General features: G+C 33.9%; 1 protein-coding gene and 1 long non-coding RNA gene across 3 annotated transcripts in view; one reads left to right on the top strand and one right to left on the bottom strand.

Moving 5' to 3' along the window:
* Positions 1-16232, top strand: part of LOC115442185 (semaphorin-5A) — a 52879-nt gene that overhangs the window by 5517 nt on the left and 31130 nt on the right. For both annotated transcript variants that reach the window (XM_037446642.1, XM_037446648.1), the window contains exon 2: positions 12980-13101. In XM_037446642.1, the coding sequence (XP_037302539.1) occupies positions 13005-13101 (97 nt within the window). In that variant the 5' untranslated portion in view covers positions 12980-13004. The remainder of the gene's footprint in view (positions 1-12979; positions 13102-16232) is intronic.
* LOC119192916 lies at positions 3144-5913 on the bottom strand. Its single transcript, XR_005113781.1, has 2 exons — positions 5190-5913; positions 3144-3337 (listed from the first exon to the last, which is right to left on the bottom strand). It is a non-coding gene; the product is annotated as an uncharacterized LOC119192916 (long non-coding RNA).

Genomic DNA, 16232 nt, shown 5'->3' with positions numbered 1-16232 from the left:
CAGAAATCAATACACTTATGCCATCTTCGTAATAACAATATTTTAATAGCGAAGTTTGAATTACTTAAGGCCAAATTTGCCAACCAATATTCTGACATAGTATATACGGTACTTTCGTAACAACTTTGCTCCAGAATAAAAGACACCATAATATAATTCAAACTGTCATTGAATTACCATTCAAAACCAGTTCACATTATGCCATTGGGTAACAAATGTTCAAACATCCGGACTTTCGGATGATATATAGATGAGGTTTGGGAGTTGGCAAATAACAGTCATTTATTATGCTCACATCCTTTCCAAGGAGATCGACGGTCAAAGAAATGAGAAAGCCAGTGATAATCTCTTAATTTATGGTGAATCATTTGGTGTCCTAAAAAGATCATTATCAGAAACACTTCTAATAAAAAGTCGTTTTCGCGTATCTAAAAAATGATGTTATTAAGAAATGGCACGGGCTGCAGGCTTCAATGCAATTTTTTATTCTGGTTTCGATAATCGACTGAGGCTGATGGCAAGTTCAGGAGTCCAAAAAAGACAATGAATTAAGTAGGGGTGACTTTCACCAGATGCAATTTAAGTCTTTTTCGAAACAAGTAGTATATTATGACCATTATTGGGTTCTTCGAAAAGGAAAATAATTTGCAGGTTCTGGTTCCAACCATACAGCAAACTTCTCGAACACACTTGAATATTTTTGAGATTTCACAAATTGGACAGGATTAAATCAAAAGCACTCAATCCAATTTTTACTATGAGTTATTTGACTGTAACATAGTCAATTATAGTCAATGATCTTAAAATCACGACACAACGGGATCTACAGCTCGTTTAAACGGTTTTGGTTTATGACTATCCTGAGCATTGGCTATTAAGTTGCAAATCACTTTCTTAGTCACAGCGTCAATTAGTGGGTTGAAAGTTTTGAAATTTTAATTCGAGACGATAGCTGTTATATGCAAATTGGTTTTAAACAATACCGTAGCGTGTTGCAATTCAGATGAGGCCTTGATTGATACGACACGCTGATTATAATGATTTTGTAAAGATACACTCAATTTGATGTGAGATACGAATTACGATGGATAGAAATGCTATTAAATATTGTACTTAATCTAAATCAATTTTCTGGTGGTTGGATATATTTTATATCCGCTTGGATAGCGAGCACCGTATACAGGGTGTTAAAACCCGCCACAGTGGCCCACGTAAATGTGTGGCGTTCCGGGATTGACCTGTGTAAATCGAGTTTCAACGGGCTGGCATAATTGTGTCGACTGTCGAGGGGTAATCATCTCTCGTCAGTTGACATTTTATTGGACCCCACTCCACTTACCATCATGTGTTGTGGGGTCACTTTGTCGTAACCTTATATAAAAAACTGATTTTTGCATTAGTTTAAAAGCAAAAATAGATAAAACCAGTTATTTTACTCTTTTATATTGATGTGACTGCTTGTGAGAAAATGATACTTTTTTTTACTGAGATAAAAGAATACAGTTATTGACATTTGATCTTCAGAAAGAGTTTTACGATCTAAAATTGACTTCAACAATATTCATTCTATTCAAGCTCTTAATGGCGTAGAGATTCGACTGAATTTCTATGCTATTAAGAGCTAGAATACCACAATACAACGACTCGGTAGGATAACTAAAGCTATAATTAAATTACATAAATCAAATTATCTTAAATTTAAAACATTATTATTCATATTTCTTTGTACCAATACGTTGCTTTCAAGTATATTTATAAATTTCCTTATATCATTGTTTTTATGTTTCTCTATAAGACTAGTCTTCGATCTCCATTTATATCACTATAAATCTATAAAACTAACGGCCAATAATTAATTTCAATGTTTGCCAAGGTTGCTATCGTTCTGTACCATTTTAAAAGTGTCCCAGTTTTTTACCACGACTAGACGACACGTACACTAATTTATTACTCCACTGACGTTACAGTGTGTTCTAAAGTGCTTTTATAGCGTATCGAATCTAAGCTTACATGAATCATGCTGAGGATTATCTTCCTCAATTTTTTTAGGAGAAATCTCGTCATGACGCTTGGAATTAAATCTCTTGCCATTAGATATCGTGGGTGGCATGTTACTTCGTATCACAATTAGATTTGAATAGTATACTATATTAGGTTCGCCCGTCAATCAAAGTTAGGTCATGTCAAAGTATCAACCTTAAAATGCAAAATACATTTGAGTTAATGTAGCCGTTGGAATACAATTAGATCACAAAAAGAATTGAAAAGTTATTCACTATGTTACATACTTTACTTATGTTGTTATTTCTAAATTAACTAGTAATGTCACGCGGTTTTACGTGTCTTCATGGAATACAAAGATTCAAATCAAAATACTATTTTATTCTTCGATTCAATTATGGACTAAAACTATTTGAGAATCGGTGTAGTATTTCCTGAGATTTCACCCTACAAACAAACTTACAGTCTACTTCTTTATATTAGTGTAAAAGGTTTTTACCTACAGGTTTAGTTATCGTATAAACCTTTAATATAACTAAATTAAATTTAGTTTAAACAGAAACCACTTTCGATCCCATAAGTTTTTGTTGAACTCAAAGGTCAAAGTTACAGTACGTTCTCAGAACAGTGGCTTTCTTGTACATCTCTGAGAGCCCATTGTTCGTAAGTAGTTTTCAGTACAACGAGGCAGACATGGCTGTGGGCACGTAGCTTTGTTTATCAACTCAATGTTCAAGTGTAATAACGAGTTAATCTATATTACGCGAGATATCGATTTTAACAGTGGCGATTTCTTTGTTCTACAATATCAAGGTTGAAAGCTTCTGTACTTACTATATCGTGGATGCAAGCCCTTAATATGGGTAGGCAACCTCTTGCCATTTATAGAGTACAATTTCAAGTTCAGGGCCGATATAAAAAAAATCTGATATTTTAAAACCTTTAAAATGAAATACAGACCAAAACACTACCGAAGGAGTTTTAAGTAAATTCAAAAATAACTTTCGCGTTAATGCAAATTTTTCTTATATTTTGGAATAAATATCTTAAGTAAATCCAAATATAGTTCTTTTAAAACTCGTTTTGTGTTCGGTTTTCGTTACAGTCTAGACGTGTTAGTAGTAAAAAAATACACGAAGTCATTAACTGCATAATATTATAATAAATTAAATAATAAAATGCAATATTGGTTTTAATAAATTGTTTTGTTGTTGTTAGTCAAACCTTGTTAAGCTTCCTTTTCCTGCAGCAACTTCAAGGACTTTTTGTTCTTTACTGCTTCATTGTTCTTTTAGTAGGTATTTTAAATTCCTTGGTGTAGATGTCACAAAGCACCCTAAATGTATAAAGAACGATTTCAGTGATGTTGCAGAAATTATAAATCATTTTACTTAGCGCCATATGAATAATCCATACAATTAGTGATTTCAATACGTAATAATATGTACTTAAATAAACATTTTATTTATTCAACGCACATTAATTTTTAAATACATCGTAGATAACTTTGTTTTCATTGTATTCGAGTTCTAAACATATAACATGATGCATAATTATTAATACTGACTACACCACTCATAATGATAAAAGTATGACGCTTCAGAGAAGTAGACTTGAGAATCGTGAGTGCCTCTTAACAGTCGCTATAATTATGTTGGTTCGCGTAATTACTTCTTCACGTTTTACACGTAGAAACGGATATATTTGTGTAAGGAAACGAAATATTACAGCATGAGTTAACAATAATTGACTCTATGCACTTATATTTTGGTTTGAAGTTTTGTTGACAAATAAGGGTCAAGATAATTAGTCAATTCTCTTAGTTAATAGGTGAAACTATAGCGAGCAGACCTTTGTAGTCGTGTTACCACCCAAACCTCCATAAAGAGACGGGAACTTTTGCTTAACAAAGTGACAGCTAAATTAAAATGACTTCGATTAAACAATACACTAAAATAAAGATTGACTGTCTTTGTAACTATAATACTAATATCAGCCCTACTGCTGGGCATGGGCTTTCTCTACTACAGAGAGAGATTAGACCTCAGTCCACCACACCGGATAAGTTCAGATTGGTATACTTCACACATCCTCAAAATTCCAACTTCTTAGGTATGCAGGTACCTGACGATAATTTCCTTCACCGTTAAAGCAAGCGATAAATTACAAAGAATACACACAATTTTAGAAAAGTCAAAGGTGGCACACCTAATGATTTAAATCTGCGGACATTCGTCTCGGTTGATCGTTCTATAGCCCACTAGAATATCGTGACTTGTGACTATGTCAATGGATATTTATTTTTGTGGTTAAATGCCAAGCTAATTCAAATATATGTGGCGTACGGTAGCGACGGTCCAAACCAGTTTTTTTTTACCACTGACTGCCTGAATTATACTCGAGTAAAATTACTCGACATACCTTGAAGGATCTCAAATTGTATAATTCACCGAGACTAGTTTTAATTTTAATTGTGTTTATCAAATCTGAAATGTGTTTTAATTTCTTTAAATCGATCTATGTCGGTTACTGTAACTTTACTGTGTAAATTATAACCAGTTTTAATATTGATTTATTGAAAAATATATGTTGTGATTAACATAAAAGTACCATTAATTTACGGTTATGGTTGTTAATTTAAATAAAGTCTAACTTTTGACTCGAAGCATTAAAGGCTGCAGTTTAATTGCGATTGAGTACGTTGCTCGGAGTTTTTGATCCGTAATCACTTTGATTGGATAGTTCCAGTAGTAGATAATCACATATATATCACACCTCTATCCCATAAGGGTAGCAGAGACTATAGATTGTCATATTGCCTGATTCTGACATACCTCTTTCTATTCGTCCACTTTTGTAAACAAACTCTTCAGCTTTATATAATAGTATATGTGTATAATGATTGGGTATTATTATGTTATTGCTGTGTAATGAGCAGCAATATTAGGTTTAGTTTTAATTAGTACTCGACTGTTCGACGTTCGATCCCTCGGCCAGCTCTTTACCTTAATTAGTTACTAATATTGGGTTTCTACACTAAAATCCAATTCGTGTCAGTTCATAATATTCGCTATAATTGATTTATTATCATGAATATTTTAATTATTACCTCTTTTGCGAGTATATGAATGAACTGCTTTAAACAATGATAAAAATAAAACGATTGTATTTTTATTTCCATCACGCACCTTAAACTGATTTTGTAAAGCAACAAAGAGTTTCTTGTCCTTTCTTCTTTGGTGACAATTGCTTTCCAAACTGGTAGAGTTAATATTGACGGAATCTAAATAATGTATAACGTTAAGGTTCACAGAATTTAATTCATTACATTTTAATATTGAAACTATGTTTAAACACTAAATAAATGCCTCTACTATCGACATCATAATGATTAGTAATTTAACTTTAAAGAACACTTGCCCTTAAAAGTACCTGTTCGTATCCATATCGGTAGTAATTGAAGTGAACAGATAAGGATATCTTTTTATCAGTAAAGTGTTACTACTACGTAAAGTGTACACACTAATATCAAAACGGGTCACGCCAATACGTACTTAGATGTCGTTTATCACATAGTAAATAAACACTTTCAAACTATTTACTCGGTCAACAGTTGCACCTGAGTTTATATTTAATTAGATACTATTACCCAACTATAGGAGAAAAATGTAAAAACCGTTAATCGTTTCGAAGGTATTTCAATATTTGCGATCGCTTGTTATTAAAAGTTGGTTTTAATTTCGGTTCATAACTACAGTAATTATCAAAATTAGTTTTATACTAAACATGTGAACTAGGCAGTTAGCTTCAAACACACTCAACCTTTTATGCTTCCAGGCGTGGGCAGAGGCGTTAATGCACTCACTTTTCGCCGTGTGTATTCCGTCCCATGATGTGATAGGGGGTGACCCTATTCACATAATATGTATACAGGGATTGCATACTCCGGGCTGATACTGAGTAGAAAAACTTAATATCACTTTGTCAGACCCGGAGACATCAGTGCTGCAGTTACCCTCGTTTTGTATTAATACAAAAGATAGTGAAATATCTTATTAATTTTCATTTTACAATTGCCTTCAAGACGTCTAGACATGCTGAAAATAGGTCTCAACAGTCAGTGTGAATATTTCTGCATTGGTTGATGAATAAGATTTAAACTTGCTTTTTGGTTTAAGGGCGTTTACACAACTAGCGAATGCGCTGCATGCCGCTCGCAGCAGTTACAAGAACAGTCAGAACCCTTTACTCAGAACTCAGAACCTATGTAATGTTCGTATTATGTGCGTGTTGTCCGCTTGCATCTCGGCACCTTTGTTAGTATCCCTTGTCGTAAAGTTGTTTCCTAGACCCGTATTAATAAATCAATTTCAACTTTAAGCAGGATCTCAAGTAGACATTTAAGATCTTGTTCTCAGCTGAGTCGGCGTTCTTTAATGAACAACATTGCTCTCAAAATCCGTAATTTGTTGTGACTTAAGATATCATTTGAGATGTTGATATCTGTATATAAAATAGCGACAATCTTAAGATGCTGACTTTAATTTGATAGCGTCTCAGCTGATATTGCACTTCAGAGCGAAACTGAGTTTGCATCTATTAACACAGCCCTGAATGTTTTAAGCTAATAATACAAATAGCGCGCATATGGCTTAGGAGTTGTGCAGACAGTCTACTTAGTAAATAAGTAAGTACCCACGTAAGTGTGTCGCGTTCTGGGTACAGTCTGTGTATATCCGGTTCCAACAGGTCGGCATAATTGTATCGACTGCCGAGGGGTAATCATCTCTCGTCTGTCCACTTTCTATTGGATCCCACTCCACTTACCAGGTTGGATCACTTTGCCGCGCACGTGCAAAAAAAGGTACCTTTGCAGTGCATTCGCCTGATGTGTACACACCGTAAGTAATAAATGCAAAGTCCAATACTGAACGTATATAATTATTCATAAGTACTTCAAGTGCATTCCAACGAGATTATTACGAACGCTATGACGTCTGTTGCTTAATCGTTGCAGAGGTGGCGATTAAGATAAATTTTCTTATACATAATCTAAGCAAGATCATAACGTATTACGTTCTGTCGGGTCTGTATCCAGGATAGATATTTTGACCGCATTACTAAGGGAAATGACATCGTCGGTTGAAAAGCTAATTGACTTAAGCGTCATTTTTTTTAGAAAGATTTTAACTGTGTTAAAAACATAGACAAAATTGCTAATCACTACATAGTATAAAACAAAGTCGCTTTCTCTGTCCCTATGTGTGCTTAAATCTTTAAAAATGTGCAACGGATTTTAATGCGGTTTTTTTAATAGATAGAGTGATTCAAGAAGAAGGTTTATATGTATAATAATAACATCCATTAAATAGTCAGCATTGTACCGGTGCGAAGCCGGGGCGGGTCGCTAGTTTTAAATATGTTTGAACTTGTCGCAAAAAAATGTTGCTTAAATCAATTAACCTTTCAACCGCTATGATAGAATACAGTGTACAGTAGTCCGTATACATCTTATTAATTTTAGGTTTTTATGTCCATATAATATGTCTTAAATTGTATTAGCGACTTTCTAAAATAATAATTAAATATTCTCATGTACCTCGATTTATCATAAATGCTACTATGTTCGCCTATGTGATGAATAAAGCATTTTATTAATTTAGGTATGTTGTCATTACTGGGGTCATAATTTGACAGTCTTAAGAGGTAACGAAACGGTTTACAGTCGATGTGAGAAGCCAACGCATTAGGTAAAGTAAATAATATAAAGACCTAATATATAAATGAACCTAAATACTAATCTAACGTAGATAACAAATGACACTAAAAATTTTAAGAAAATTATGTGTAACGTAGTAAAAAATTGATATGTTATCATTTTATTTGCCCGTTTACATATTTGCTTAACTAAAAATACGGAAGCTATCGCTGACGCTATCTGTTTGATATACAACTAATGAGCTCTCAAAATGTAGGCCGGAGCAATTCAATCAGTTGATATAAATGTACAGACAGACGAATTTATACGTTATCAGGCGTGGAGTCAGTTAAGAAATTAAACTTTGATGGCTGCAGTAAACATTGTTTATGTGTTTTTAAAGAATTTTCGTGGGAAGGGTGTCGTTAATTGGCAAATAAAGACTTAATGGTGATGACTTATTTAAAAAGGCGAAAGCGGCGTCTCGATTAACACTTTTTGATAAATTTACATGTTATTTTATCTTTTTGTTACTAATAATTTGTTTGATTGCGTAACAAGTCTCCATTTTCGTTATCAAAATTTGTTAAGTAACTAAATGAGAATACGGCTGTTATTTCCAAAACAATATCGATTTACAAATAAAACAATTTTTCGGGTTTTATCGCGGTTTTTAATATATCATAATATAATTTTCTTTCGACGTTTTGAAGACTTTGCAGCCTTCATGGTCACGGGGGGACTAAGGTGACCGTGTCACGAAACTTCGAGAGAAAATTATAAGACATATATAAAAACCGTGATAAAATCCGAAATATAGATTTATTTCAATTAAGATTCGCGTAAACATAAGAATTTGTAATACCAATTTTGTTTCAAAAATTATATTGTTTTCCATTTGTTATTAGGAATGGCTAAATTTATGTATAAGTACTAATATAAAAGGTATATAAGTCCATCATAATCACATTAATCTAAATTGTGATTGCTCGTAATACGTTGATATGCAATAAAGCATTTTATAATATGTGAAATTGAGTTTTTAATGATTCTGCCCTGGAATCCAAATGTTCTGCTCATAACTTTAAAGGCCAATAAACAAGGTTGTTTATTAACATTTGGCGCCAATAGAGAATGATTTATTTTTAAAGTTAGAACTGCTTGCATGTCGTTTGCGTGTTTTTCTATTCGTACAAAAAAGTATGAATCGAAGCATGAAATTATTTTTAAGATTGCATCCGGATTCTTTGAGATTGCTGCGCCGTTTTCGCTATTCGATAATAATTTAGACACGCTGTTTCACTCCGCGTTTGTTAACTTGGTCCGTGACCCTCTGTTCGCACAAAGTGAAATTTCCTAGAAATTTACGTGGCTTTGCACATATTGTATGGACAACTGGTTTTAATAAATCAGCATTTAAATAAGTAAACGAATGGACATAAATATGTAGCGTGTGTTCATACAATACGATAGAGTATATCAATTAAATATGTAATAAATTTTACTCGTTGGTACACAAATGAAATACTCTCTTTATCGTACATTTACTTTTTATATTCGCACGGCAGTAACCCTACTGTACCTGATGGTAAGTGGAGTGGGGTCCAATAGTTTGTCGACTGTCGAGAGATGATTACCTCTCGACAGTCGATATAATTATGCCGGCCTGTTTGAGCCGGATGTACACAGGCTGATCCCGGAACGCGACACACTTACGTGGGCACTATGACGGATTTTAGCATCTTGTGTACGGTCGCTATCCGGGCGGATATCCTACCACCAGCAAGCTAATTTAACTACAGAACATTTTCACCATACATACTGCAGTCATAATTCAGTCAAAGTAGCCCAATCAATCGCTTCCCATAATGTTATCTTCAATACCTCCCTGTAAAAATAAACCAGAGACTAATGTACGTGAAACAAAAATATTTAGTTGCGATGTCGCCATCAAACCAATTAGTTGATACACAGGCTTGGCGTCGGTCAAATTAGATCACCACTCGTGTATCAGTTTAATTGCGACTGTAAATAGAACTGTCATGATTGTTTGGCCAGGAGTGGCTATTTTCGTAGGTTGAAGGTTGGCTTTTGAATTTTATTGTTTTGTCGTGGGTATTTGGTTCTTAGAAAATTATGTTTGTCTCACGATATCGATATTCATTTTCGTTTTTTGCTTTATTATCCCATTTAGCATCGGAATGTTTGCCGGCAAACATGACAGTTACATGACATTACGCGTGTCACGGAAAAATAACCTTATTATGTAGTATATAATAAGGTTATATTCCCGTGACACACGTAATGTCATGTAGCTGTCATGTTTGCCGGCAAACATTCCGCAGGTAAATGGGTTAAATTCAGTCAAATCTGTATTATTCAAGTGTCTTTTGGTTTTTTATGTGGGCTCGGTATTGTGACCACAGTGCACCTGATGGTAAGAAGAATGGGATTCAATAGAAAGTCGAATGACGAGAGATGATGACCTCTCGACAGTCGACACAATAAGGCCCGCCTAATGCAACCGGATATACACAGGCTGATCCCGGAACGCGAAATACTTACATGGGCTATTATAGGGGTTTAACACCTTGTGTATAGTGTATCCGGGCGGATATAAGATATTTCCTACCACCAGTAATTTCTATAGGTTTACTTGTTGCGTTAGATTGGCAACAATTAACTAACCAAGATGTAAACCTACTTCTCTTAAGTTAACATATTATAATTTTCTAGATTTTGCGGTCTCGTCTTGTACTATTCTGCATACTAATGACGTATTTAGAATAAATTGCGTGGAAAGTATGAAATTTCCAATACTTATAGAAACCTGGTATATCATGCGCTAAACAGTTATCTTGCAACATAAGAACAAGGCTTTGACGATTAACACACAGGAGTCGATGTGGTAGATTTCAATTGAAAACAAGAGGCAAGTTTTCCCTGCGTGGGATAAAACAGATTAAAAAAGAAGTCTTTGAAACTGTTCCTCAAATAGAAGCAACATTATAAATCGATGTAAAATATTTTGTCTACTGACTACGTAAAGAGTCTAAAAGCCAGGGGCGTAGCTAATAGCGTACCCCCGTATCAGTGATACCGGGGTCCCGAGCTTTTGGGCCCCTTTTGGCCCATACCTGCATGAAACTAAGCAGACGTCCAAAAGTTCGCATTGCCTTGAAGAGCCCCTAACAAATTTACATATAGGGCCTCTCTATTGCAAGCTACGCTACTGCTAAAAACCTATCATCATCATATTATATATTTGTAATCGTCAGTCTTAAAACAGTATACATGTTTATATTTAACTGCAATCTCGGTCAATTATACCGCGGTTAAAATAGACGAGTCAGTAGTTCATATCCAAAGCAGAGATTGTAAACCAATTAAGTCAAATTAAAACTAATAAAACATCACGTCGATTCGGAATCTAAAGTAGCCGCTCGTTGCGGTGTTATTTATCATTTTGCCTTTTAAGGATTGTTTATAGTAAACGTAAACTTTTAAGTTAAACTTTTTTAGCGTTATAGACTTCTAATTCACATGTATTTTATGTACACTGATTTGATAATGAATTATTTATTGAACTCGATGATACAAGAAGAGGGAAACCAATTTAGTTCTGCTTTGTTATGATTGTCATTAAGGTCCGTTTTTAGTTTCAGAAGAAAACATGGAGACGCTATTTTTTTCCATCGTAAAGAAAATATAAATTTTGTTCATATGAAGCTAAAATTATGACAAAATTATATTATTACATCTGTCTAAATTATTAACATAAAATTGTTTAAACCATCCTTTACAAAGTCTACAGTACATTAGCCTTACCTTCGAGCAGAGGTTTAATACGTAAATTATAGGCTCAGTGCAAATAAATCTTAGGATTATAAATCGCCGCGATACCAGTCCCTATGCGGAAACAAACCGAGAGAAACCGCAGTAAGCACAAGGCGTGACATTACCAATATATTGGTATAAGTTTTTTGTTATTTATTTTAATAAAGACAACTGGAATAATTGCCAAATGAAAATGCTTTTGAGTAATTTTGATTGTTTTTTATATTTGGGTTTCTGTTATACATTAAAATAAGGATCTTTAATCGATTCAACGTCTATTATATATTTTGATCTATTCTTTTATATTTGTTCTCTATGATTGACTAGCTTTTGCCTGCGGCTCCACAGTTTGTTTTCATTCCCGGCTATGAAGTAATAAAGACTTAACCCATTAAAACCAGCATCTGAAATATGACAGCACTCTCTACAATCCAGGCAATGAAGCGTTCACAAGGTTTTCTGCTAAATTCAAAACGATGTTTCAATATTAAAAGAACAGAGTCTAGAGCTATCAGTGACCACTTGAAGAATCCTTGAACATTAAGCTTCACAACTAAAACCGGATAACGGAACGACAGACAGATAGACAAATGGACATGCATTGACACAGACGGCGATAATGTTTAAAAAGTTAAAACCGGCTTGTGATCTTTCGACTGGCTATTAAGCAAATTGATTTCTATGCAATTCTAGTTTCGTGTAAACGAGTAATTATTGGGCCGTCGTTTTTAAAAGAAAGTTGATCGCAAATAAGACGTAAAAGTTGTTAATTAAAAATCGACCAGAGCGTGTGGGTAATTTGTTGAGCGTATTTAAATGCACACGCACATAAATGGTTGTTAATGTATTCCTACCATTTTTGTGTTGATTTGCAAAATCCGGAATAAATTATGTAATAAATTTCTTATGGCCCTTTTCGGTAATGTTATTTTTAAAAGTACTTTTTTATTTAGTTACAAAGTCGGTTATCCCACGGTTTATTACTTGGGCTATAGGCAATCATTCTTAGACTATGTGCTGCAGAGCAGTATTACCTATAGGGTGTTTAGAGAGTGAAGTCAAACTAGATTTTCATTAAAATAACCACTTATTTATTAGTAAACCATTGCACACAAAACACAACTAGAATTAGACATCACATAGAATACAGTAACAGTTGTTTTTAATCATTCTAATTTCAAAAATTCAAATTATAATATGCTACCAGCTCTCGTTACATAAAGATCCTTGTTTGCCGATGCAACCTTAATACTATAAACGTAGATTGAATAAGTAAATGAATATGCACATTATAAGGTAATCTGATACATGACCATTGAGACATAAAGTACGCCACAGTATTGCACATATTGCAATTCATGCTATGCAAAAATGAACTTAAATGTATGTAAATTAGAAACCAATTATACATTTTTTATACGAATTTAATCCTTTTTGTTGCAGAACCAATCAAGTAATAAGCTGAAGGATGGGACCAATATACGGAATAGCCGCCATAATACTGTTAGCAGCGCTCAGCAAAGGAGAGCTACCTGAAGATGATTTCAGGATAATAAATCGACAAGGTGAGCTAATTGCGACTTTATTATCTACAAACAAGTTCTGTTCATAAACGAACTAGTATTTTTTTAACTGATTATAATTGAAGATATCAAGCCATGAATTGATTAGTATTTTTTATAACACCGTATATTTTTTAATGATTTGGTAAACGGATTACGTAAATGTCATAAATAGTTTTATTTTTGGACATAGTTATAATACTTATGATCAGGTGATATTATTGAGTTACCTATGTACTGGAAATGTTGGATGAGTTTTGTCCGACTCGACATTTACGTAAACCCTAGTAGGTCTAAACTTAATTCAAAACTTAAAACGGTCCTTTACCATAAGTTCAATCGGAATATTCACATCTCTATATAATTTAAAATAAAGTCTCTGAAATTTATTCTTGTAAACAGTAAACTTTAGTCAATACGGTGACAAAAGTTACTACAATTTAAAATTTATAATTTGCTCAGCTACTTATGTGTTTGGACATGAGCTTATTACGCGGTGTAAACGATATATTTGGCGCAGTTAATTCGATGCAGTTGGAATTGTTTACTGTATACTTTTATATACAAAATATTTGCTTGCTGAAGACATGTAGAGAATGCGAATGTCAAAAACTTGCGTTATTTAATACTTTATTTATTTATTTATTTAAAAATCCACAGCCCTTAATTCTAGAGTGACACAATCTGATACACTTATCTTAAGGCCAATAACGGATTTACATTTTGTTTACACTTTTAAATAAATTTTAAATAACTTAGTTTTTGAATCTACCTCGTGAACGTATTACCTACCATTTCGTATTTGGCATACATAATGATCACGAATATTATTGCACTCAGTTCAGTATTTCTATAAACGCACATTGAATCGTGTGAAACAATGAAACAGTCAAAGGTTGTTATGGAATGTGTGGTTACACAATGCGAGTAGCTGTCCGATAGTGGCAGCCTATCGGGAATTCGCATGCTCGTCAAAATGTACAGCTACGTAATATTGAATACCTATGATTTATGTAGCGTTATATGAGTTGTAGGGTGTTACTTTTGCGTCTACTGAGTTATGAAGACAGCTGTGTTGTGTCAGGTGAAATTATTTTTTTAAATCAATACATGAGTGGAAACAAAAATATACAGGGTCATTTTTACATTCAGTTAATGAATGAAACCACATACACATATTCTTGAAAATAACACTACAATATGATGATGATGAGGATGTAGATTAAGCAAGTGTTAGTTTCGATTATAATAAATATCAATGAGTAATTTTATTTTTACATGCTCTAATGCCAATAGTATTAAGAGAATTCGCCGCTGCGGTACATCATACTTATCGTCAGAAATACACTTGCGCACATGCAATATTCTCATTTCACAATAAACTATAGAGTGAAAAAAAAATCTGAAAAATAAATTGATATATTTGTTGAAAATATTCGTTATTGATGGATGATATTGGGCATAATTTTTGCAGAAGGAAAGACGAGTTTAAATTATTAACAGCAATATATAAAGTCCAAAAACCGTGCTCTCCAGTAACTTACCAAACCAACTCGCACGCACCCTCGCGCTGTGTAACCGAGCTGTTAGTTATTCCGATTCAATATCTCATCAATATCGAAAACACGACGCGAATGCGCTGTCAATAAATCTTTCCTTTACGAAGTCGTACAAATTCTGCGCACTGCATTGTGAAGCTATCATACTTTAATTGAATTTATTACTTGATTGATAGGTAAATAGGACATACAGTTTTTATGTAGGTCTGTGGAGAAATTGATGTGGATTGTGCACATATTCGTTTGTAGTCGAACGTTGCAGTAGATCCTACTATAGTATCGATGAGGCCACGTCACCTACAAGCCAAATAATTCACAGTTTTGTACACTAAAACCCACTTACAATAAACCGATAAATGTAAAATTTATAATAAGAACATTTGATTCATTGTTTAATGAAGACTAAAAAGCTTTTATCCTGACAATTACTGTTATTACTGAAAAGATTTTTTTAAATATATTTATTAGAATGATTTTCCGCCCGGAAACCGACCACCGTACACAAGGTGTTAAAACCTGCCAAAGTGGTCCATGTAAGTGTGTCGTGTTTCGGAATCAGTCTATGAATATACAGTTCTAACAAGCCGGCATAATTGTGTCGACTGTCGAGGGGTAATCATCTCTCGTCAGTTGACATTCTATTGGACCCCACTCCACTTACCATCAGCTGCAGTGTGGTCACTTTGCCGTGCACGTTTTAATAAAAAAAAAGATTACCATATAAATGTTGTAATGAATTACCGGCGCTTATAGTCAACCACATTTAAGGTTATAGCTTAAGGTCCATTTTTCATACATTTTGTTAAACCTTTAATCTGGGTTAATACGACGAAATTTTAAAGGCCGAAATATCCATGCATATTAATTATTTTTACGTTTTTCTTTCAACTGCGAGAACTAATCACTAACTAGACGTGAATTTAAATTCTTTACTTGTCAATACTTGTTTAGTTACCCAGATTAAAGGTGAAACAAAATGTATGAAAAATGGACCTTAAGCTATAACCTTAAACAATGTTGCTTATATTGAAATTCATAGACAAATGTTATTAGTCTTTAAACTTGAATACATGGGTCTTATTTAAAAGGTAATGTATATTGCATGTGTGTTGTATACTGATTCATCCACGTAGTACATAAGGAAGTCTATGAAGATAACAAAGCTAGCTTAGAGTTCTTTCTCATAAACAGAAATGATGCAACGCGTACGTACCATTAATTTGAATTTGCGAATACTGAATTTGGTATTTTATTAATTAATGACAAGCTTGTGGAAATGCGATAGCCTAGTTGGGTGTGGAACGGACTGCCGAGACGAATGTCCGCAGGTTCAAATCCCAAGGGCACACACCTCTGACTTTTCTAAAAATCATGTGTGTATTCTTTGTGAATTATCGTTCGCTTTAACGGTGAAGGAAAACATCGTGAGGAAACCTGCACATCTGAGAAGTTCTCTATGGGAATTTCGAAAGTGTGTGAAGTCTACCAATCCGCACTAGGCCAGCGTGGTGGACTAAGGCCTAATCCCTCTCAGTAGTAGAGGAGGTCCGTGCTCGGTAGTGGGCAAGTATATAA

The sequence above is a fragment of the Manduca sexta genome, chromosome 6 (genome assembly GCF_014839805.1).
Source record: "Manduca sexta isolate Smith_Timp_Sample1 chromosome 6, JHU_Msex_v1.0, whole genome shotgun sequence".
NCBI classification, from domain to species: domain Eukaryota; kingdom Metazoa; phylum Arthropoda; class Insecta; order Lepidoptera; family Sphingidae; genus Manduca; species Manduca sexta.
Note: the sequence above shows the minus strand (reverse complement) of the source record. Positions and strands in the feature narration are given on the sequence as shown.